The 25,431-nt window shown below is 43.0% G+C and overlaps 1 protein-coding gene across 6 annotated transcripts; it reads left to right on the top strand.

Annotated features, from left to right (window-relative positions):
• The first annotated feature begins 794 nt into the window (after positions 1-794).
• zgc:91944 (uncharacterized protein LOC436941 homolog) lies at positions 795-24,590 on the top strand. 6 transcript variants are annotated; one of them, XM_031287189.2, is made up of 11 exons: positions 795-1,058; positions 2,491-2,602; positions 6,161-6,587; positions 7,732-7,817; positions 9,143-9,253; positions 14,460-14,666; positions 16,615-16,771; positions 18,910-18,992; positions 20,635-20,730; positions 21,041-21,156; positions 22,606-24,590. In XM_031287189.2, the coding sequence occupies exons 2-11, from the start codon at positions 2,521-2,523 to the stop codon at positions 22,750-22,752; spliced, it is 1,512 nt and encodes a 503-aa protein (XP_031143049.1). In that variant the 5' UTR covers positions 795-1,058; positions 2,491-2,520; the 3' UTR covers positions 22,753-24,590. The 6 variants fall into 6 exon arrangements, with proteins under 6 accessions (XP_031143049.1, XP_031143053.1, XP_031143048.1 ...); XM_031287188.2 differs by having other exon boundaries at positions 796-1,058; positions 21,038-21,156; XM_031287193.2 differs by lacking the exon at positions 14,460-14,666.
• The last annotated feature ends 841 nt before the right edge of the window (positions 24,591-25,431 follow it).

Raw genomic sequence — 25,431 nt, 5'->3', positions numbered from 1 at the left:
CCACCATCTCAATGCATTCTCATGAACGGGGCTGTACGGTATCGTACAAAAATGAACGCACAACAGCTCGTACGATATCCTACTAAGGTAGGCGAGCGCCGGCTGGTCATGTGACGCAGGCTACAGAGCTCCAAGAGCTGTCGCTTGTGTCAGAGGACGTTACGGTTGAGCGGACAAAAAGTGGGCACCGTGTGGCGATGCCTCATGAATTTAGGCACCAAAACGACTAGTTAAGTTTAGGAAAAAGATTATGTTTAGGATTAAAACACTCCTGAGGAACAAACGTGTGTTTCCTCGTTGAAAGTCTTTTGTTTTCCCCAGGAAGCCGACTTAGCTTCCCGACTTAAAAGCGCTGTTTTATGACCCACCCATCCACCCCAACCTCCTTGTTGCACGCTCCACATTTTTTTTTTTTCAATTATTAGCATTTTTAATAATTTTTAATTTTCATGTAACTTCTTTAACAAATGCTTGCAAATGAGAAAGGCAGCTTATCTGCAGACAAACGCACTTATGAGTCGGGTGGTGCTGCGACAAGGGAGACAGATTTAGCGACATATTTTCTGACCAAATATTAAAAAAAGATAAAGTAACCTACTTAACTGTTGGAAATAGAGTGTCGCTTTAAGCTTTATAAACTTGATATATGTATGAGCATTGTTGTTTTTTTTAATTTCCCAATACTTATGCTAAAATGTAACCTTTACTTTTATTTCACATTGTGGTAGGCTACTTAAATGTAGCAATGGTATTTCTAGTAGGTACAGTATAACCGGAAATCATAATTATGGTTCTTGCTAGCTTGACAGTGGTATCGGGTGAGGGGTCATAAATTGAGACAGACTCCCCACATTTGCATACAGTATTTCCCCACTGCATAGCTGAAAGACAATATGACCCTGCACCGTTTACCCTCTGCTCAGTAATTCACCGTCAGCGCCCGGACATACGAGTTACTTTCTTTAGTGGGGTTGGGTGGACCGCCACTTTCTCTACAGTTTTCACCCTCTTCCCTTTTCGTCTAGCCGGCTGCTGCTATCTCTCCACGGCAACGGGAGGTAAGAGAGAGGTGCTCTCACATCCATGGGTGCTCCGTGGTGGGACAATCCTTCGCTAGCTATCAGCTAACTTAGCTAACGTTAGCTAGCGAGCTAACTCGTTAGCAACTGGCTGTGTCCCAGCCCCTCGACCTAACACACCGACATTCGGTGTGTTAGGTCGAAGGGCTAGGATTGCATGCAGCCCTGTATTAACCGTAAAGGCTTCGTACATAGACGCTCATCTTAAATATTGTCGATGTAACGTTAGCAAACTTCCGAAGTGCAAGTTTTAGATAAGTTGTTAGCCAAGACGAGACAGACTGAAGTGTCAAGTTGGCCAGACTCAACAGTAATGTTTTCTTTGTCCTTCAAAATAAAAAAAAACTTTACATAATAGCTTAAACAGTGAGTTGAACGATGTTATTTATAAAACACCGTAAAGTAGACTACTTTTAGCCCAGTTTACCCCTATTGTTTTCTGTGTGGGGGCTCCTTATGCTAGCTGTTAGCTCACTTAATTTAAATAAAAGGGTTAAAACATAAGTAAGAGCAGTGGTGGAATGTAACAAAGTAGCCTACATTATATCAGTGTTTTCCCTCGGTTTGAGGTGCATGTATTTATTTGGCGGGGGGGGGGGTTAGGGTTCCTTCCTCAAGAAAAGTTACTTCACTAACCATAAAATGCAATTTCACATGATTTTGGACCTTATTATTACCATATCTGTGTCTAAAATGTTGGAAAAGCTAGAGCAGATAGTACATAAAGAACACTCCAGAAGCTTAAAGACAAAACTTGCTAAAGAAGTCCATTGGTGAACATCTATAATCATTAGATCTGAGAAAAATCATTTAGTTAGTTTTGTTGCTCACATTGATTTAACATTCATTCAACCCTGCAAGTAACTTACTGTACTTAAGTGTTGTATTAGTACTTTTACTTTAAGTAATGGATCTGAATACTGCTTCCACCACTGAGTAGCCTAGTACTATCACCCTATAAGGGGCTTGTAACACTGTGCCATTAAGGGCAAAGTGTCGACAGGTTTCATTCCCAGTCAGACCCTACTGTAGGTGAATGCGTATGCATGATTTTAAGTAAAGTAAATATATGCAAAAAGAGGTTATTATAATTTGAGAAAAACCATACAACTTTCAAAAACGGCAGTTTGTAGGGATGCCACATGTGCTTTTATTCTGAAGGTTGCATTGCATTACTTCCGCTTTTTATTGGACTTGTACTGGTCAACTTGACACAACAAGGTAGCAAGGAGCTATCGATGGGAGGCTGGTGCTCAGGGGGGAACCGAGGGAACCAACCACAGTTGAGGGTGTTAGCTTAGCCAGTATATCCTGCTAGCAAGTCATTTGCTGTTGTAGGTTTGCCAGCATGCTAATGGGGGCAGCTTAACCGCAACACACATTGCAGCAAGTCTCCTGTCTGACTCTGTAGAGGTCCAGCCGAGCTGAACTCCGCGGAGCCATGCGACAGTGGTGTGTCCCCGCTGCGACCCCTCGCACTGAACCACTCCCGGGGCGCCTGTCTGTGTCACCCCCTCCGTCAGGTAAGAATCAGTGACATGGGACGCGGTTAAACTTACTTTTTAAGCGCAAGCCATCTTGCTGCTCAGTTCTGAATCTTTTACTTTTTGTACATAAATAACCAAGAATACCTGTGTGTGTGTGTGTGTGTGTGTGTGTGTGTGTGTGTGTGTGTGTGTGTGTGTGGTAAAATTGGCATACTTTACTGTAGCTCTGATAGGTGCCAGTCTGTCCTGTAAACACACACAGTTTGAAACCGAAATATTTTGTATCTGGCAAGTCAACTTTGTCCTGCTTATCAACAAAGTACAACAGTATTGGACTTGACACATCTTAGAAATCTTGGGAGTCTTTCTCGTCAATTCGGCATACATCCCATTTATGTAATAATTTAGCAAGATCAACTTTGGCTTTGTTGTCTCTACTTGTTAACCCTTGTTTAGGCCTATGTGTTTCATCAGATGGGCAAAAGTCAAATAAAGTTATGTTTTTCCCTTTTCACGTATGCAAGGTCATTTCAGATTGGTAGATTTTCTAATTGAGTTTAATGTGGACTTCACACTGTAGTCTGTACAATAACCAGAGATGCTAAGGCAAGGCTTCCTACACACACCCAGTGCGCATGACAGGCAGGTATAGGACATGAAAAGATGGATGGGTGGATATGACTAGGCTGAATGGACCTGATGCTAGGTTACGTATTCCAGGGTGATCTGACTTTAATTCCAGCCTGGACAAATGGAGCAAGGTTAGCCCCCAAGTGTCTGTGCCACGTGTTTTGAAAGGGTGCCAACATTTTGAATGACCCAAGGGTTCTTCAGAGGAGAATGCAGTCTGCTTCTTTTTTTTGTTGTAACAGTTACATGCAGAATGTAGACTGATGAGCCAAGTTTCTTGATTTTATAAACCAGCCCTTTTGGTATTGCCTTAACTAAAATAATTTTGTATTAAAGATAAATGAACGGCAACAAAGGAAGTGTAGTGTTTGAATTCAGCTTGGAATGTCTGTTTTTATTTGGGGTTTCATCTATTAATAATCCTTTCATCATTTATCCGTTTGTCTGCATGTTTGTGAAAAAGTTTGACGACGTATTGTCTAAATTTAAGATCTATCAAAAGTAGAGATAAATATAGCAGTGTATGCCTCAGTAACGCTGTGTGAAGTCTTGGGGTGCTGTTTGTCTGGTGAGATATCAACCCAGGTATGCAGACCTTTGGTGTATTAATAGGGCGACACTTGGTTCATATTATTCACGTACAGTACAATAGGGATCGACCGATACTGGTTTTTCAAGGCCGATACCGATTATTAGTAGTTCAGTCAGGACCACTTTGTCAAAATAGATTCATTCATCTGGGATTTGTATGTGGCGGTATGGCTCTGTTCTGGGGGCCTCCCCGCACTTCCACAGGCATACACGGAAAGCATTTGGCAGGGAGAGCACTCCTCCCTGCCCCTTTTTTGTGGAGGAAAAAGTTCTCTCTCAGGTCCAATTCAGTGGCTGGTTCAGATGAGTTGTATCTACTGCTCAGCAGAGAAAGTTCTAAGCTCACAAGCAGCTGTAGGATTCTCTCTCACCAGAATTGAGTTTCTAGCCAGGGTTTTATACAAGGTTACAGGAAAGAACGGAATAGACAAAGCTGAGAAGACATTCAACTGACCTGAATACCAGTGGGCTAGAAGACCAACAATGGTCACTAGTCACCGACTTTCAACATTCCCCAGTGTACAAAGCACAGCATCAATAACATCTAAATAAAAGTGGCGGAATGACAAAATAAATACCAATACCCACTAGGGCTTTCTACGATCCTGATAAATGAAGTGATCAGAAAGAAATCCACTGAAAATAGGACATTTCTCTAAACAATCTGTGATAATATCACAGCCTGCGTCTGTCCGGCATGACCAATGTTACATATTATGTAACATTATTCCAGCATTTATCTCATGAAAAAAAAACAGTCAGTATAACAGTATGAGAGGAATGATTTTTTTTTTTTTTTTTAAATCAAATCAAATGTTACACCAAGCATTCATCCAAATATTTCACATTCGATTAATCGCGGTTTAGAGGATAAGCTAATCGCGTTCGTTCAAATCGCGAGTAGGGTAAACGTACCCATCAAGCCCACCAAAATCTGAGTTCAGTTATTTTTCATAAATACTGACATAGTTTATTAACATAATTATGTGTTGAAATGTAAGATTAATCTCTCATTTGAAAATAAATTAATTTATTTGTGTATATTTTATCATATAAAATAAAGATATTTTATGAATGAAGTCAAAAGTCTGGCATGGGCTTAATTGGTACCGTGGCACCATTTAAGCCCACATGTGTTCCAAATAAGCCCGCAATAAAAATGATTGACAAAATATAAAAAAAAAAATATTATTTTAAAGTTAGTGAAAACACCAAATATGTATTCAGTATGTCTTACATTAACAAGTATCTAGAAAAAACATTTCATTTTATGTTTGGCTTGCTTTAGCCAATTTGTCACCTGAACCAATAATGACCATCATCAAACCACAAACATGACTTGAGGAGCAGCTTGTGAACAAGCGATAAGACTACAATTATTATTCTGATAAGCTACATTCATAGGTTTTAGTTTGTTTTAATATTGATAATATAACAATTTTTAAAGTAGTAAAAACACTGACACTGAAACAGTCATCAACCTGTCTTACATTAACATTTACGTTACATTATATTAAGTATTTAAAAAAAAAGTTTGTTGGCATGCTTTTGCCAACTCATCACCTGCACTAATAACGTTTTTAACATCAGATATCAAACATGACTTGCAGCTCGCCAAAATGCAACCTAGGGTCTTTTTGTGAATGTACCCGAGTCAAAGCATATTTAGGACGGAAGCGCCACTTTTAAGATTCACCGTAATTTTTGTTTTTTGGTCAAATGGCCTTTTGAATGGGAGTAATAGGGGCACTTTTATGCTAGCCTCAAAATAGCTATTTTTAAAACACTAAGAAGGCTCGACACAACATGAGACTTTGCTCCAAGTATCACCAGAGGCTCTACACATGAACTACACCGGTGCACAACGGATATCCTAAATCTGTGGCTACTTGTTTTGATATCGACTCGTTTTGACTGCCGAGGCGGTAGCAGCCGGAAACAACAAGAGCTACGGTGAGTTGTTCAAAATCTTTCTTTTTAGTAAACTCTGGGTACACAAACAATGTTCTCAATTCTCAAGTTCATGTGTAGAGACCCTGGTGATACTTCGAGAAAAGTCTCATGTTGTGTCGAGCTTTCTTAGTGTTTTAAAAATAGCTATTTTGAGGCTAGCATAAATAGCTATTTTGAAGCTAGCATAAAAGTGCCCCTAGCACTCCCATTCAAAAGGCCGTTTGACCGAAAAACGAAAATACGGTACACCTTAAAAGTGGCGCTTCTGTCCTAAATATGCTTTTAAACGAAAGTTTGACTTGGGTACATTCACAAAAAGACCATAGCTTGCATTTTGGCGAGAGTTACGCTTTAACGCAGAAGCATAAATCACACTTAAGCCTTATTATGGTAGGGAAAACCCCTGATTTATGTCCGCAGATGCCAGAATGGAGTGCTGCGAGGCGGAGCCCCGCTACACCATCGAACAGATCGACCTCCTGCAGCGCCTGCGTCTGTCCGGCATGACCAAACCTCAGATCATCCACGCTCTGGAGTCCCTGGAGAGGCTGGACCCGGACCACCGCCCGTCCCACTGCGACTCTCAGCCTGCCCCGTCCAACAACACCCCCGCCGCGGCCGCGCCGGCCCCGTCCTCGTCTTCGTCCTCGTCCTCCTCGCTCTCCCTGGCGTCCGCCACCACGCAGACCTCCGGCCTGGACGGCGCCGCCCTGTCGCCCAGCAACAGCTACGAGGCCTCGCCTCCGCCCCTCTACCCTCCCAGCGTGGCTGTCCAGCGCTCGTTCAGCTACGACATGATGGGGGAGGAGGACTGGGACCTGGAAGAGAAGGTGGAGGAGTACATGAGGTGAGCCGGCCGCGGGCGAAGCACGACGGTGGAGGAGGGCTGTGCAATTAAACACAATTTTAATCGTGGTTGCGATTTCGGCTCCCAAGGGCTCCTGCACACTGGCTGCGTGGCGTGAGCATGTCCGCTGCGTGGCGTGTCCGTTTTTATTTTGGCTCCCATGTTAACGGGTTAGAGCTTACACACTGCCTGCGTGACACGCACGTCTCAGGCGCGGCTCGAGCTGCGCCGAAAATGCGTGCATGCTAGAAATAGGACTGACGCCTATTTTTCACGCGACACGCAAGTGTGTTGGAAGCATTTCCAGGCAAAATAGAATAGGAAAAGATGTTTATGTCATTTTGGCAGGAATACATATTAATAAATGACATGTTGATGTTTTGAAAGTCTCTAGGTTTTGACATAAATGCAGATGTAAACGTTTCTGGTGCGCAAAGACATAGAAAACGCCACGCAGCCGACACGCAACAGAAACGCCACACTCACGCCACGCAGCCAGTAGGCAGGACCTCCAATGATCACAAAAACGGATGAATCGAGAGAAAAAAAACGATTGTTTTGCACATTACGTTTTGCAAGTAAACTCTCATTTTGTCTTGTGTACTGAACGAAGAAAAAAAATGTTCCAACGGGAAAAGTACTATGGGAAATTTCACAGTTCACATTGTTTTCACTGTTGATTAATGTTTAACTGTTTCCCTGTTTTTTTTTTTTTGTTTTTTTTTAAAGTTTATAATAATAATTGCAACATCTTTCCAAAAGACAATGAGTAATCTTGTTACATTATTGTGATTTCAGTGTTGACCAAAATAATCGTGATTATTTATATATTTTTTTTCCATAATGGAGCAGCCCTACGGCAGAGCGTAGTGTTATCAGAGAGCCGTGTGAGGACGAGTTGGGAAGCGAGACCAAAAGACCGGTAGAGACAAAGAGAGACTATTATAACATCAGATAATGACAGCTGCTGGCCCCCTGAGGCGCACACTTCTTCTTCGGGACTTTTTAGCGGAGTTAATTCAGGTCAGGCGTTCAGGGAGGGCTGAGAAAAGAGAAGCACCAGTGAATAAGGTTAGTCGGAGCAAAGGCTGGTGCTTTTGACCACCGTGGAATGGTTCTAATGCCACCATGTTGCTTTTCACAGGAGAGACAGCAACCTGGTGAAAGAAGAGATCAAAACCTTTCTCAACAATCGCAGGATCTCTCAGGCGATCGTAGGCCAAGTTACAGGTACTCTGCTTTCACTGTGAAGGTTTTTAAACATAACTGGCTGCTAAGCTAACTGGTTGAGATGATGGTCACTGTCTGACCAAACGGAATAAAAAGCAGAGAAAGGTGTGTAGAAGCACGCGACTTTTAACTGAAAATGTCAACTTCGATAATCTGGAAATAGGTTACAATCTTCTGCACGTATGAAAATATCGAAATGAAAGTGTAACGTACTGACCCCCTGACACTTGGTGAGTGTCTATATGCTTCTGTAGAAACAGCTGGCTGATGGCATACGGTGTGTTCACAAAATACTTCGCCTCCAAGAATCATTTTTTATTTTTTTTGTAATTGGTACATCGATTCCGAATCATACAAAATAGGAACTGTAATCTTTGAGCGAAAGTGCCTCGCCATCCAAACATTCACTGGTTCCAACTTTCTCAAATGTGATAATTTGCTGCCTTTTCTCTGTTTTTATATTTATTTGAATTGAAACAAATCTGTTTGGACAAAACAAGTCATTTTTAAAAGGCCATCTGGATTTCTGGAAAACTGAGAGAGGCATTTTTCACTAATTTTTGGACCTTTTCTGGTCTTAAAGGTTAATCGATTCATAAAAAAACAAACCAAAGACAGATAACACAATAATAATGAAAATTATTAGTTACAGCCCAAGTTATAACACTAATGACTATATGTCACATTGAACAACATACAGCATGTCATATTATACAACATAAGGAACAATGTTTAGTAGGGGTGTGCAAAAAATTTATTAATATTCAAATCGCGATTCAAGCTCTACCAATTCAAAATCGATTCATAGAATTCCAAAAATCGATTTCATATTTAAAAAAAAAAAAAAAAATTAAATTATTATTATTTTTTTTTTAATTGTATGTCTACTGCAATCACATTGGAAAAGTAACTATGTTTACATACTGTGAATAATTTTTTGAATCGAATCGTTTTTGAATCGAAAATCGAATCGTGACATTTTCTGAATCGTGCACCCCTAATGTTTAGTACAGTAAGCCCCTATCAACAACCCAACAACCCTTTTTTGGGTAGAGATATACAGTAACTCAGAGTTATAGTTCAAGGTATAGTTAAAGTTCAAGTAGAGTTACTCTACTTGCCTAATCATGGTTTTCTAGTAGCAGCGCGCACCAAATCACGTGTCCTTAATCAAGGTATTTGTACTGGGACTGGGCTTCATTAGCTTAACAGGACGTATTCCAGAGCTGGCTCCCGGCCGATCAGTACAGATGCTGTTGACGCACCATGAAATAAATCAATGTCTCTCATGTGTTAAGATAACATGCCTTGCCTCCTGCACGCAGGCATCAGCCAGAGTTACATTTCCCAGTGGTTGCTGCAGCAAGGCCTGGAGATGAGCGACTCCAAACGCCGAGCTTTCTACCGCTGGTACCTGCTGGAGAGAAATAACCCAGGTGAGGCGCGGGGCAGGCTGGGGGTTGGAGGGGTCAAGGCAGGACAATACAAGGTGTTCTCTATCGTATCAAGAATATCTCTTTCCGCAAACATTACGTATTACACATGTACAGGGACTGACCCACTGGGGGAGGTTGACGTGGATATCACTTTAGGACACGCCACCATGTGGCCCGTGCCAGGGCGTAAAAGGCCCAGGTGTGCATGGGTTCGCTGGTTTACTGATTTCCACTGTGAAAGCAGGAGACGTGTGAGCAGGTGAAAGCTACGAGTTAGTGAAAGGAAGATTCTTTCATCCACTTGATTTGTGTGATAAGAGTGCTTGTCTCAGTGCCCCTCTCAGGATTTGTGGTCTGCCTTTCCTCACTTGTATTGAAGAGTAAAGACGGAGAGGGGTACCGTACGGCTTACTGCACAATATACTCTGCTAACGCGCCCAGGTACAGCCTGCCACTGAAGCTGACCTAGTCGGCGGGTGCGGTGAGCCGTCCCTCTTCCTCGGAGCATCGCGACGTGTTCCGCCGGTGCCGTCCGGTGCATGCATCCGTGCCTTCTCCTTTTCTGTTTAAAACCAAAACACAAAACACATTTTACGCTATCGAAACTGAGCTAGTCGGCGGGGAAAAGCAGGATTTCAAGAGCGCTGCAGTAGTTAGCAGCCGCTGCTACAAACATTTCCAGCGTGTATTCAGCCACTTCCGGGTATCCCGGGTGATGTCATCATGACGAGCCAGGAGGGTCCTCCCTGCATGTGTTGCAGTGTGAGAATGCCTGCGGAAGATGGCCATGATTATTGTGTGCTGTTTGGGAGCCGAGCATGCATTGATGGTGAGGGGTAACCCAATCTGCATGCATGATGAAACTGGTGGTGAACGCTGGAACTGTCGTCTGACACCTGATATTCAATTCAGTTCAATTCAACAACTTTATTAATCCCACAAGGGGCAACTCGTTAAGAGCAGCTACAGACAACACACACATACATACAGCATAGAGTGTGGATCGGGTTGCATTTTTCTGTCCGAGCCCGACACGTACTCATACTAATGACACATGTACGTTTGTAGGAAGGCATTCGGAAATGTCAACAGATGAGCGCATCAGTGCACACTAGCAACAAGCACACTTTAACACAGGCGCGCACCTACATAATAAGCTTTTTAAAATGTATAATGTTCAACGCCTTATCGCGCTGATGTGACCGTGCCCAACCCGAACCCGAACATCATTTCTAAATCTGTCCGAACCCGGCCCAGCCCGTCGGGTACCGCCGGGTCCCGGCGAGCTTGGTTTGGGTATCCATCCTCTAATACAGCACACAAGCTTACATATAGGCCTACACCCTGGAGAGTAGTCAAATTACAGAAGGGATTAAAGAGTTAGAGTGGCGATTTAGTTTTAAAAGTAGGTAAAATATTATATATAGACGTTTTGATGGCAACAGAGAAAATTGACTCTGAAGAACATGATCTGAAGACCAAATGCTCGTTGCTTTACGCTAGATTTGTTGATTTGCAAAGAGAATTTCAGTCTCTTTATTTCACACCACTCATTTTAGAGCAGGTTTTGACTATACTGTTCAGGCTGTTTCTGTCTTTCACTGTGAATCTGTGAAACCAGCAGATAGAAGAAAAAGTCATATGGCGTTTTTCCATTACATGGTACCTGCTCGACTCGCCTCGACTCTACTCGCCTCGACTCGACACACTGTGCGTCCGTTTTCCATTGCAGATTTTAGTACCGCCTCAGCGTGGCTGGTCGTATGCCGGCTCGACGCACATACCAGCGCACAAGTATAACATCAGGCCACTTGAGCTTGTTTTACAGTTCTGTGGAGGCTCCACGCAGGCAGAGCTTTCACCGTAGCCTATGTAATATGTGGCCTGATGTATACATTTGTCAGCTGGTGTGTGCGTCGAGCCAGCATGTGTGTGTGTACGTAGGATACGGTGAAAGCTCTGCCGGAGCCTCCGCAGAACTATAAACAAAAGCGGCGCCGTAGTAAACTGCCGTGACCTAACGCGACACACACACAGAACGTCGAAGGTGTGTGCTGTTGCCAGAAGACACATTTAGTTTCTAAAGAAGCTGGAGGCAGCAAAAAAAAAAAACAGCTGGCTAAACTGTTTAAAAATAGCGGGTTTGTTCAGGACACCCCCGTCTGTCGCTTTCACGTCACCTTTTCGGCTCGCCTCAGCTCGCTTGGAAGCTCGACTGAGGACGTACTAAAAAAAGTACCTGTTAGCAGGTACCAGGTACTTTTTTTCGTAATGGAAAACCAAAAAAGGCGAGTAGAGTCGAGGCGAGTCGAGCAGGTACCATGTAATGGAAAAGCGCCAATAGATGATAGAAGATGGCCATGACCAATGTGTGTTGTGTTTGGGGCATCAACATGCAATGTTGTCCAGGGATAACCCCTCAGTCGTGCACGGTGCATGGTGCTGAGTGCCACTACGCAACAGCCAACACAGTGACCAGAACCCTGTGCCGGTTGGGCCCGGCCAGGGAAATGTCGGTGCTCTTGTCAGTCGGCCTCTATCCTTTCACATCCAACCTTTTGCGCTTTGCGGGGTTTGCCATGCTGAAGGCTGCATCTGGCGCCTAAGCATCAAGCAGCGATAGGGTGGATCTGAGTATTTGTATATAGCATATCACGGAAAAGGAAAGGAGAACAAAGAAAAGAAAAAGGGGTTCTTCTCCGTTTGACACACTATTTTTTTTCAGCACTCTGGTGGCGGAGATGTCTCATTCAAATACCAGGGTCGAGAATCTTGGGAAGTGTGGGGGAGCTTGGTTTGCTCTGTCTCCTCGCGGGGTGTCTTAAAGTGTCCCCGTACATATGGAATATGTAACTGTGTGGAGAGATAGTCTCTATACGATAGAGAACGTATGGTTACAAGGTAACCTTGGTTCTCTGAGTGAAGAGAACCAAGGTTACCTTGGATACCGTTTCAATCCACGTTAATCAGTGAACCCTTGCACACCTGGGCCTTTTATGCCCTGGCGTGGGCCACGTAGTGTTGTGTCTTAAAGTGATATCCATGTCAACTGCCCCCAGTGGGTTAGTCCCCTTACATATGGAATATGTAACTGTGTGGAGAGATAGCCTCTTCACTCAGAGAACCAAGGTTACCTTGTAACTAGGGGTGGAACGGTACATGTATTCGTATTGAACCGAAACGGTACGGGCGTCTCGGTTCGGTACATGAATTTACACGGAGAATACACGTATAAAAATAAATAAAACTCGCGTGCAAATGAATTAATGTAATGTGGAACTACTGTTACATACGCGTTTCTTAGGGACACCTAATCTGTAGCCCCGCCTTAGCTCTGAAGCTCCCAAGCTCCGCCTACATGTCGAGTCGGTCCCTTCTTATATACTGTGGTCGGTCCAGTGAGTCCACACGAAGCAAACTAGTCCCTTCCATATACAACCAAACACGGATGTACTGTAGCTGTATCCCTTCTTGCCTCGACCACAAATGGCTTCCAGGCCCATTTGCTTCGCTGTTAGCTCCGCCTTTAGCTCTGCCATAAGCTCCGCCGTTAGCTTTTAGCTCTGCCGTTAGCTGTTAGCTCCGCCGTTAGCTTCGCTGTTTGCTGCTAGCTCCGCTGTTAGCGTGTAAAGCTAACGCCACAATTCGCCAATTGCTCTGTGTAACCGAAGCTACTCTTTTAACACCCCTGCTCTGTGCATTCACATATGAGAGCAGCGCTTGTCTCCCATATCACACTACTAGCTGATTGTCTTATTTTGTTTACAAGTTCCAGATGGAGTCTGGAGATGATGTGGGGTACTTAGCCTACTTATTGTTTACTGTTTACATCTTACTTTATACGCTTCAGACTGTTGCAGCTAGCTCAGGGGAGAGACTGGATCACACTAGGTGGTACAGCCTGAGACATGCATAATAAAAAAAATTGCCTTCTGCATTTTTGTTATGCCTTTCCCTCCATTGTACCGAACCTTGATGTCTGAACCGAGGTATGAACCGAACCGTGACTTGACGTGTACCGTTCCACCCCTACTTGTAACCGAACGTTTCGGGTACAGTGTAGAGTTAGACAATTACAGAGCAGAGGAGTGGGATTGTAGATCACCAAGGATGATGGATGCTAGGTACAGGAAGACTTGATTATGGAAAAAGTGCAGATCAGCACCTCGAGGTTGAATGTCAGGCTAATGATAAAAGATTAGATAATGTAGGAAGGAAGGATTGGAAAAAGGGGGATAGGATATTTTGTGTTGTGTGAATGTGAACCGCTGCTTGCTCTCTTTGCCCCTACCATCTGTACTCCTCTTTACCCCCATCCTCCTGCATGGTAAACCCACGCACCGCTAACTCCTCACACTAAGCTCCATCCTGGTCCTCGAGGGCCGTGAGGTCAAGGAAGGACACACACGAGGCGAATCTATAATTTCAGATGAAAAGACAAATGATAAAGGTAGTCGTGTCACAGGAGATGCTAATCGATGATATTAAGGCTTCTGGTTTGGAAAATGAAACTTTAGTGGGTGAATGCGGTTTGTCTGCACAGGCTAGAGTAACAGCTTGGTAAAGCGTTGTCCTCTCCACGTCCTAGGATACAGGGATGTAGACAACATACTAAATGAGTAACTGCTAAAGATGCTCCGAGCTTTTATTGGTTTGTATCAGACAGCCTGCATTCACAGTAAATCACGTCAGAAAGTCACATCTTTACATGATCAGTTCTACAAAATGAACCGAGCCGCTGATGGACCATCTGCCGACCCTTCATCTCTTAACCCTTTTATATTCCCCCCCCACCCCCACCCCCACCCACCCAAGCTTTGCCTGAGCTCCTCTGTAGTTCTCAGCCCTGATGCTGGAGGTACTCTGGTGCTGGTTTTCATTCCTACATGGCTAACAAACTGGTTATTAACATTGATACTAACAACAACTAATTTCCTCAGTGGCCACAATGCTTTGCTGCTGATATAGGGCTCCTATTGACCTGTCCATCAAATTGACTTTTAATTGGCAGATACTGGAATAGATTAGAAAGCAGGCATTTGTTGTTAAATCTATTATGAATGAAAGCTGCCAGGCAGGTCTACAGGAGTGTGTCAGTAAACCCAATTAACTCTCAATTTCCAATTACATTAGCCTAAACTGGTGTGTCCATAATCTAATCCCTGGCTGTGGCCTGCCTGACCGTTGGTTTTGTCCCGAACTGAAGGGCTGAGGTGGAGTGAAAGCCAGCACAGCGTGAGTCCCATGCCCAGGGCCAGGGGAGGGGACAGAGACGGGACGGTAGCAGGGGCAAGTGGCAGCCTCCCCAACCCCAACACCAACCTCAACCCCAACCCCAATCCAGTGTGGAGCAGGCAGAGAGAGCTGCTGATGCACTTGCTGCCGTGGTACGCAGCCACCCAGACCCAACCAGGTAACCCCCCCCCCCCCCCCCCCGGCCTCAGCAGCTTGCCTCAGGAGACGCCTGCACATCAGCTGAGCTGCATGCCATTCGCCCACATAGCTTCCTTGGTCAGCTTGGGATGCATTTCGACAGTCTCAATTGGCAGATATAAACTAGAGCAGACTTTGTTTTTACATGAAGGACCCCTAAACTGACACAAATTAGACCCCAATTTTACAAGATCACCCCAGGGTCCCCCATCTGACAGGAGTTGTGCTTTTAGATGCTTTATTACAGAAAGTGTATGAAAACCCATGGCCAAAATAGTCCTACATTCTGTTATTGTGTTACTTATGAATGGAATTTTAGTAAAAATAATTGATTCCCCTTTTTGCTGGGGACACCATTTAACCCCCTCAAGGACCCCTAGGGCAGGCTGTCGTACCAGCTATGTGTAAATTCAAATATGGCTTAGTTGGACCATAGTGTAGGAATAGCATTATGACTTATTAAAAACAGGATGCACCATACAACAAGGTATTTGCAGGTCTTAAAGTGCACTGAATTTAGTTTCCCTTACAACACATTGAAACATATTTTGTAAATGAAATGTAAGTATTTTCTGTTAAGTAACGTAATGTTAAGTGTAAAATGGAAATGTATCGGATTGCGGGCAGTCAGGAGACGATCTACACGTATAAACTGAAAGTAGGATTGTGCGTGCAGAAAGCGGTTGAATCCTCTTATGGTGGAGTATCCGTCAGCACTAGGGATTCATCTTGTTCCCGAAACATTTTCTGTCCTGGGAGCAGAAGCACACTATCCCAGGAATCCAAGATATAAATATATAAATGCCAAAGTTTCCCTTTTTAAAAAGGTCTTAGATAAAATGTAGAGTTAAAGTGCTCATATTATTCTTTTTGGCTTTTTCCCTTTCCTTTATTATGTTATATATCTTTCTGTGCACGTTATAGGTTTATAAAGTGAAAATGCCCAAAGTCCACCCCAAAGGGACTTACCATCTCCAACAGAAAACACTGTTCACAAACTGCTCCAAACAGCTCTATTGTAGTCCAGCCTTTACTTCAGAGACAAACGTGCGTCACTTTGTAACACACGTTATAATGCTCGCCTAGCTGCTAGCGTGGCACGCCCTCATACTCTGCTTCTGACTGGCTAGTAGTCCTTACCTAGCTGCTGAGCATGTGCGACTCCCAACAAAGATGGAACAGAAGTGAGATGTCTCACTCTGTAGCTAAAACAGAGAGCTCAACACACAGGGTGAAAAGAGGAGCTGCAGCAATGTGCAGTATAACAAATATATGGTGTTTTTTGAAAATTAAACCATGTAAACATATTCTGGTACAACCTCTAAATACAATTATGAACCTGAAAATGAGCATAATAGGAGCACTTTAAGATATATGGTGTAAGTCAGTCCTTATAAACTGTCACCATGGTGTTGTTAGAGGAGCCAGAGGAACATGTTCTTTGATATGTATACCAATATATTTCATGTGATAGACTACAACTGTACAACAGAATCATATCGTGGCAGTCTGTGATATCAGCAAATATTGTATCGTCTCCACATAATCAATATAATATCGTAACATGATAAAACTTGTCATTTACACCCCTAGTTCAAATGACATTATTATTATTATTACATTATGTTCTCTTTAAAAAAAAAGAAGTCTGTTGTGGGTCTTCATTTCTGACAGTAGTTAGTGTCTGAATGATGCACTGGGTGAAACGTCACTCTCTGGAACAGTGTTAGGAATACTGTTTGGTAGTTAACTTATAGCCTAAGTAAAAAGCTCAAATGAACCTAACTAGTTATAATGTAGTTAATGTTGATTTATAATCCAGCTTTTGTTCAGCTGGTTTAACAGGCGTCTGGAGTCTAAACACATTCCCTGTCTTTGTTTACATAAACTCAACTCAGTTACAGTGTTGCGTGTGCTCTTTCCTTCAGGGGCCACCTTATCAATGCGGTCTCTGGTGAAGGAGGAACCCGACTGGAGGTCAGGGATCATGGCGGGCGACAGAGCGGGGATGGTGGGCGGGCCTCTGAGGCTGCGTAGAGGGAGCAGGTTCACCTGGAGGAAGGAGTGCCAATCAATCATGGAGAGGTGAGCAAGTCCTCGCCATTACGTAAAAGTTGACAAGTACTGTATTGCGCCGCAATTATGTCATTGTGTGAAAATGGTACAAAATGGAGATTTCTTCTTTGATACACGTCAGCCGTAGAGGAGAACATTTAACTCAGGCACTCAAGTTGTGCACCCTAATTAAACTAAGACTTCCTTCATTCTCGCATCATCAATGATTAGACACTTGGTCAAGTAAAACTGTATACATAAACTGAGCTAGGGCTGCAAGCAACGATTATTGTCATTATTGTATTGTCATTATTGTATTGTATTTTCTCAATTAAACAAATAATCTTTCGGTCCATGAAATGTAAAAAGCAAATTTTCAGTGTCATAATTTCCAAAAGACCAATGTGACATTCAAATACACAAATCATTTGTCTTGTCAACGTTAAAAAAAAAGCAGCAAATGCTCACCATTTACAATGAATGTACAATGAATTACTTCAACAATTAACCGATGATCAAAATAGTTGCAAATAACTCAGTTATTTATTGGCTCTCATCGGCAGTGATGGAAACATGTCACCTGGGTGGACACTCCAGTTTCTCTGGCGTGATGCTATCACACGTGTCGCCTCCGTCAGTAACTTCCGTCATCTCAGCCACAAATTCTGATCGTCTCGGCCCAAGAAGCGATCGGACATCGTTCCAAATTAGTCCGCTCCGAGTTTGGAAGACTGTATAAGTATTTGATATATATATATATATATATATATATATATATATATATATATATATATATATATATATATATATATATATATATAAATATAAATATATAAAGGAGCTGCTACCCTAACATTGTCACTAGCCTCCATTCTACTTCTTAGTGTTTATTGTTTACTAACCCTGTTTTCCAGAGGGTTTGTGACTTGGGACCTGACACACAAGGGGAAAACAGAAAGGCATACTTGTCTATTGGCGATGGGAAAGGAGTCTATTGCATATTTTTTTTAGCGGGTTTTGATGTTTAAAAACCTGCACATACATATTTGCATTGAACTGTCAAAAAAACTCTATTGAGACCAACCCCCCTCTGCAGAAAACTGATGGCTTGACGTGGTTTGAACACCAAGTCCTGGCTGGTTATTCATATATGATAGGAATGCAGCGTTGCTTGAGCTAATTGTCACTGTAAATAACCTTCCCGGGTTGAAATGTCCTTTAGCGTCTCACTGTTGCGTCGTCCTGCTTATATTCAGATCAGTATGGCGGTTTGTTATTAGGTGCATTATGTCTCCACTTCTCTGTAACATATTTGTCCCAGACAGTCTTCTCAGTAACCCAGAAGGATGCAGAGAAAGAGGAGTAGGCAATCTGCAGTCCTACCCGCTGTATGCAATTGATTTCTTTATTACATGGTTGCTGTAAGTACAGCGTGCAGTCTGGGCACTCACAGTAATAAGACCACACAGGCCCTCAGACTAGACTCAACCAGCAGTGCCCCCCCGGAATACGCAATTCCACTGCAGTGCTGATCCTTATGAGCTACTTTACACCCAAGGACGGTACAGTAGAGGTGAAGTGTGTGTGTGTGTGTGTGTGTGTGTGTGTGTGTGTGTGTGTGTGTGTGTGTGTGTGTCAGAGTGGACAGGATAGGGCAACTCGGAGGGTGAGAGGAAGAGAGGGCTGGAAAAAATTGATCCCTGTGTGTTTTGTAATGTGAGCCAATGATTCTTTTTCAGCCCTGGAGGGAAATAAAGAAGCTAGACATGAGAGAGGAAAATTTGGAGAGGGAAAAGAAGAAAAGGTTACTTTAATTTTTTTTTACCTGGATATATACATTTCTGTTTGTACCGGAGAATCGTCACTTTTCTAGGCCTAGGCAGAGATTTAAGCATGCAATGCTTGAATTGCAGAAATGAATCCACCTGACGCATCCATTAATCTATTCCTTCCCCGCAGTAAGGAGCCCTCCTGAAGCTCCTCCACTGTATGAATATTATCATTACTCTGCTCTGGTTCAATACAAAGACTAAAAGTAGATGAGGTGTGAACTGAGGGCGTACCTACAGTGGCACTGCTTAGACTGGTGCCATCTTCCGATAAATGTGTAGCCTGTGATGCAATGTGATTGAACCGTTTCCAATACTCTGGCTGTTTGTCTCTTACAGCTTCTTCATGGAGAACCAGTACCCAGATGAAGCCAAGCGAGAGGAAATCGCCAACGCCTGTAACTCTGTCATTCAGAAACCAGGTACTGAGTCGCATGGGAACTGTATCGAGGCCCGTACTTCTACTTCTGTCAGAAACGTCCTCGGGCAGCCGCTCAAGATAGCTTAGATAAAGTCTCTTGTTTAAAATGGCATTTTGCATACTTGACGCATGTCATAGCATCACGCTGTAGAAAGGGGTGAAAATTGGAGACTTGAATTTGTTCTGAAAAGATTATTTGAGGTAATTAATGATTGGTAATGAGAATAATTAGATAATAATATAAATGTTATTTTAGTACAAAATAGATTTTTAGCAACCCCATATTTATTGTTAAAGGTGCTGTAGGTAGGATTGTGAAGATCCAGGACTTAGCCAAAGAATTTGAACATCAACAACTTCTCAGTCCCTCCCCCCCTTTCTGCTAGAGGCCAAACGGTCTCCTAAGCCCCTCCCCCCACAGGGGAGAATGAATGTGTGTGCATGAGCAGTGATTGACATGCAGTTAGACCCCCCCCCTTGCTCTAATTGGTGTAAATGAACAGGGAGTGGTGGATTTTTGCAAATTGCACTACAGGCGGTAGGTTTTTTTAATGACCTGCTTCATGTAGTTCTGCTGGAACATAGGGTCAGTTTCAGCAAATATGACAGTTAGTTTTATAAGTCTTACCTACTGCATCTTCAAGCACATTGAAACTAATATAGCATATACATTTTAAAGGGATACTGTGCCGATTTCAATCCAGCTTTGTGTCATCTTTGTGCGGGCAGCATGTTTAGATGAACGCCGTGCGCCTTCCCTCTGTGGCGCCAGTGCGTGGTGCTCGGAGCAGCTGTGTCCTGCTGAAGTCCAAAAAACTACGCATTTCGCGTCATCGGGCGGCTCTCCGCAGACCTCCGTAGCACGTTTGGCGTCATCTGGCTCATCTAAGCACACTGCCCACACTGCCATGACACAGAGCAGGATTGAAATCAGCAAAATATCTATTTACAAAGTCTGCCTAAGTAATAGGAGGGTAATGGCATGCAAAATTCACCATTTTAAAAGGTTCCACGGTTTTGCACTGTGGTACAACTCTGCTTGACTCGACTCGTGTTTTTGGTACCAGTAAGTTTCTCACTATTTTCTGCAGATAGAACTCCCTTAGTTTTGTGGGCTGCCATTTTAAAAAAAAAAAAAAAAAAAAAAAAAAAATCTGGTTTAAGTAAATAAAAAACAATTGCAGTCGCTGCTGATGGTAGCTTTGCTATATAAAATCATGGGATGTCCCGTGTCATGCTCGTGACAATTCTGTCTGACCAATCAGTGGTCTGCAGTGTTTTAACTCCACCTTCTAGTATCGGCTCAGCTCGCTTGGAACCTCGACCGAGGTGGTACCAAAAACCCTACCTGGTACTATGCAGCGGGCAAAACGGCAATAGATAAAACACAAGATTTACTGGTATCAGTGTTTGTTAGTTTAGTAGTTGCATTTACTGCAGTGTGAGTGTATTTTAAACCTTTTTTAAAAGTGTGTCAGGCTTTTTTTGTTTAGCGTAAAATGAAATCTGTCATCCTAAGTTATGTGCCTCTGTAAAATGAAAGTTGATTTTATAGATGGAGATAGTGTCTCCACAGAGATCCTGTGGTTTTGCCATATTTGCTGGCACTATAAGTGAGAGATGTTGTGTATTTCTTCACCCAGGCTGTAAGCTGTCTGAGTTTGAGCGTGTGACGGCATTAAAGGTGTACAACTGGTTTGCCAACCGCCGGAAGGAGATGAAGAGAAGAGCGAATATCGGTGAGGACCTGAGAACTTGCGTATTGTCGCTGTCCATGTATTCTCTTAACGTCAACTTTTTAAGAGCTTGGAGAAGAAGCCTTGTTTTCAGCTTTGTGACACTCGTGGGTTTTCAAACGGTTTATTTAAAAGTAGGAGATTTTTGTTCTCCACTTCATCCGATCATGAGAAAAATTGCCTGTGGACAGCGACGGCATGTGGAATCACATTTTCCCTGAGCCATGTTTGTCTCTGAAAAATGTCCCTGTGCATGTCTGTTTCCCGCGTTTCCATCTCTTACCTCCGCTTCCCTGTCTAACACAACCAGAAGCTGCCATTTTGGAAAGCCATGGAATCGAGGTGCCAAGTCCAAGCTGCCACTCAAACGGCGAGGATGGAGAGATGCAGGAGTTTGCCGATCAGGTGAATCATCGATTCTCCGAGCAGGTAGGTCAACTTGGTGCCACTTAAGAGGTGCTTAAGAAAATGTTGTCACTGGCATCATGTGTTTGCACACACGCTGTGTGTTACCTGATACAGAGGTAGTTAGTTGATCATAAGAGCCAGTTTGCTGCATTGAGTACACTGATAAAGAGCAGGGAGTCTCTGAGGCTGCAGCATAAACACAGGCTCTCTCTCGGCTGGTCACCATTAACACGGTGTGGAAAGTCTCGCCGGCAGCCTCACTATCATTTAAGGAAAATGACAGTGTATTTCAACCTGCCGTATAAATCTGGCCATTGTGACTACATATGGGTCATACTAACTTTGCAACTTTGGACCAAAAAAAGGTGCAAGTACCCTAATTCAGCAGTTGCATGACATGATCATCGCACGTGTCTTGGATATATTTATATTCATACATACATCTTGTAGGGTGACCCCGAATTGTAATTCGATCCAAGGAGCCTGATTTGAAGTCGGGATTATATTAATAGATATCAGACCACTCAAACGTCCCGACTAACTTTGGATGAGGCTCGTGCAGTACGTACTTGTAAATCCGACGAAAAGAATGCGTTTGCACATTTCTGTCTTTGTGCGTACTCTGCTCCTAACGATCCCAAAAACGGAGTAATTGAGAAAAACGATTATTTTTCACAAATTACGTCTTGCAAGTCAACCCTTATTTTGTCCTGTGTTCTGAATGGAGAGGGGAAAAAAGCTCAAACGGAAAATGTTTTGGAGGGAAATTTCACAGTTCAAGGTGTTTTCACTGTTGATTTGTTTAACTGTTTCCCTGTTTTTTATTTCAATAATTACGTCTTTCCAAAAGTCAATGAGTAATTGTGTAAAATAATCGTGATTTCAATATTGACCAAAATAATTGTGATTCTGATTCTTTCCATAATCGAGCAGCCCTAGCGTAAACCCAGTTGTAGTCTTGAATCTACACCGGGTTTTATGCCTCTGGCCTAGGGTTGGGCATCATTTCCACTAAAAAAATTCTGATTCCGATTCTTCCCTTTGATTCCAGTTCTTATCGATTCTCGATTCTGATTCTTTGAGGGGTGGAGTTGAAAACGGGTTACAGATAAGAGGACATTTTTTTATTTTTATTCAGTGATGATTTACAGTTTTACCGGGCTTTTTCAGCCACACTTTTAGAGCGCCGCTTACTGTGCTCCGTGGCTGCAACACAACAAGCACCTGGCCGCTGCGGCAAACCAAATCTTGCGCATGTTAAATTTGAAAAATGATCGGATTCGAAACGAAATTTTTGAAACGGTTCCTTTTGGAATCGTGATTTTTGAAACGATTCCAAGTTGGAACCGGTTCGCGGTGCCCAATCCTACTCTGGTCCCAAGGGTATCTGATGAAGTGGCTACCGAGTGTAAATCCAAATGTTTTGCTTACGCGTCCGTCCATACTTCTTTTTTTTTTTTTCCCCCACAGGAGGAGACATCTTCCCACAGGATTGTTGACCATCAAGACCCCTCCTCATTGGCTCCTGCCGAGGTGGCAGCCCTGCCGAGCCCCGCCCCTCAGGTCCTGGATCAGAAAGAGGAGGCTTCAAAAAGGGAGACTGTGGATGAAGAGTGACCCAAGCGGGGGTTTGGGTCATCATATTTGAATTTGAAGTCCGTCGAAATAGGAAAAACAAGAAGTGTCCTCCTCCTCCACCCATGGAGGGTCTTTGGCACCCGAAAATCAAAGGGAGAACGGGTGCTGAGGCTCGCTGAGGTGCCTCCGATGGCAAGGAGGCCACTGTATTTATCAACAGTAATCCTGCTTATATTAACAGCAATATACAGTAAATATATATATATATATATCAATATATAGTGCATTCCAAGATGGTATTTAAAAGCCTGAACTCCTTAGAAGGAGAACTATGTAAAGGATACCTCGCTCATTTTAAGCCTTTTTTTCTTTTTCTTCGCTACAGGCCTTCTTATTAGCCTTTTATCAAAGAGTGGTTGGTTGATGGACTGTGGTGCCGTGAGTGTGCTGAGCCTGCAGGTCAGGTGTGTTTGGGTGTAGGGGATAAAGTACGCTATCAAAGGATCTAGTTCATGGGGGATACGAAAGCCCTCCGCTTGCTTGAATGTTTTTGACCCCCGTCTGGTCTGCGGAAAACCTCAATCAGTCGATTGATTCAGTCAGTCGATCAATCAACGAGTGCTGTCGCCGTCAAATCCGTAAAAAGCCCTGAGGGACAACTGGAATCTCAGGTAATCCCGAAACATGGTGGATAAGGACAGTGAAGTCTTAACACAATGCTTTTATTTACATTTTTTTTTTTACCTTACCATCTTTCATTTCCTTTCATCTTAACTGTGTTTAACCAAAAACAGGATGTTGTTATTTATACCTTTTTTATATTAGCAAAAAACAAGCCTAGGGCAATATATATCCTAGTATATGTCTTCTTTGTTATACTGAATGCTGCTGTTTGGTCATTTTTGTAGTATAATCCTTAATTTCAAAGTCTTGTCTGTCAAATCCTCAACTCAGCCAGTGAAGCTAGACTAGATACATACGTCTACTCAGATTATTATTATTTTTTTTGTTTTAACGTTTGAAATAATGCTAAAACAAATGTGATGAAACCTGAACGCGTCAGCCGACACGCTGCAAGCACCTTCTTCTCCCGTCGGAATAAGCTAAAGCTTAAACGCCTGTATGTTTTTTGTAGGACTGCGAAGCTGCACTTCAAAGTGCATCGCACTGTAATTTGAAAGAGGGACGCGTCAACGGAACCTGTACCTGCATTTGACACGTACGTAACCCCAGAGAACGCGAGAGCTCTCCTATCAAATTACTTTAGCACTAATATAGAAACTGTTATTTGTCAAACTTGAATAGCTGACTTAAAGTTCTCGCATTACTTAGTCCCTGTATTGACTGGCCCAAGGCCTTGGGAGTTACTCCCTTTTTTTAAAGTTCATGAAATGGACAAAGACGCTTGTCCTCAAATGCCCGCCCCCCCCCCCACCATGTTACCTCCTTATGCCAAAGCTATGCCAAGGTAGAGATGAGCTACCGTGCTCACAGGAACAGGATATGACCCAGTCACAACACTATAGATATACAGTACATAGATGTTTATTTGCTCAGTACAACACTAGCCAACCCTAGCTTACCTCAGAATATCTCTTGTGTCATGAACGGGTTACAGGTTAATAACTTGTAATAAAATTAAAAAAAAAGTGACTGTTTATGATACGGACAGTGTTATGTAGCATTTATGACAGCGGGGGGTTTGCCCTGTATTGTTAACGTATACTCACCTCAGACCGTTCTCTCGTCCGGCTTTTGGAAAGGAAACCCCAAAGCCGCACGCTGTTTCTGATTATTATTATTATTATTATGCTCCTCTCTATCTGCTTTTATCCGACAGCGAGATAACAATAACAATAATAAAATTGTAAACAATGGCTCTGATATGTCTGGATTTTTTTTTTTCTTTTTTTCTTTCCCCAGTTCTTTCCTAAGTCAGGGACTTAACAATTTGGGATAGGAGCATACAGCTGGTGTCAAGAGGATGAAACTGTTTTCAAACAAGTCGAGTCCCATTTGAAAATAGGTTAGTGTGTCACCCTGCCAGCACATGCAAAGTTGGACTGAATTACTCAATTAATGGAAGGCTCAACCTAGTCTGGATCAACGGAAGTTAATTTCCACGATAAAGCTCACCTTCTGCTCTCTGTGTGTTGACGTTAAAAACCCTTCGCTACGGTAAACAACAGCCTTCAAGCTATCAAGCGACACGCTGATAATGGCAAGTTTTGATGAAAATGTGGATGGCGCAACAAGGCAGGTCTGCTTGGTTCTTTCAGGGAATGATTGTAAAGATTTACAAAGATTCTGTTGACAGCATTTCCTCTCTAACTGGGACGTTTTGGAACCGATTGGTGCGGACGAAACACGGCGATACACTGGTAAGAGCAAATTATGTTTAACCATGTATCCAGCTAATTCAAATAGCCAACACGGTCTCACGGCAATTCGTGAAATGGTCACATCATTTTGAATCTATTGATTCGTGTACACGGACACGTTTTATCTCGTTTTTCTTTTCCGTGATGGTCAGCACGTAATGGGAAGCATCTATACAGAGGTTGGGTTTAGGAAAAGAACGCCGGGACACGATCCCCGGTCTCCGGGGTGAAAGTCCTGTTGTTGTTTGACCCATCCGCCACCCCAACCAACCTCCCTACGCGGATTTTCGGCATTTCATACTACTCGCTACTGTAGTCGTGTTGTGATCACGAAAGA

Source organism: Sander lucioperca, chromosome 16, assembly GCF_008315115.2.
Source record: "Sander lucioperca isolate FBNREF2018 chromosome 16, SLUC_FBN_1.2, whole genome shotgun sequence".
Lineage (NCBI taxonomy): Eukaryota > Metazoa > Chordata > Actinopteri > Perciformes > Percidae > Sander > Sander lucioperca.
Note: the sequence above shows the minus strand (reverse complement) of the source record. Positions and strands in the feature narration are given on the sequence as shown.

What these genes read in the sequence shown, in the direction of transcription:
- zgc:91944 (XM_031287188.2), top strand. Translation starts at nt 2,521, where the DNA reads ATGCGACAGTGGTGTGTCCCCGCTGCGACCCCTCGCACTGAACCACTC. An exon ending in TGTGTCACCCCCTCCGTCAG is followed by an intron (nt 2,603 to 6,160) that starts GTAAGAATCAGT and finishes TTATGTCCGCAG; the next exon opens with ATGCCAGAATGGAGTGCTGC. An exon ending in AAGGTGGAGGAGTACATGAG is followed by an intron (nt 6,588 to 7,731) that starts GTGAGCCGGCCG and finishes TGCTTTTCACAG; the next exon opens with GAGAGACAGCAACCTGGTGA.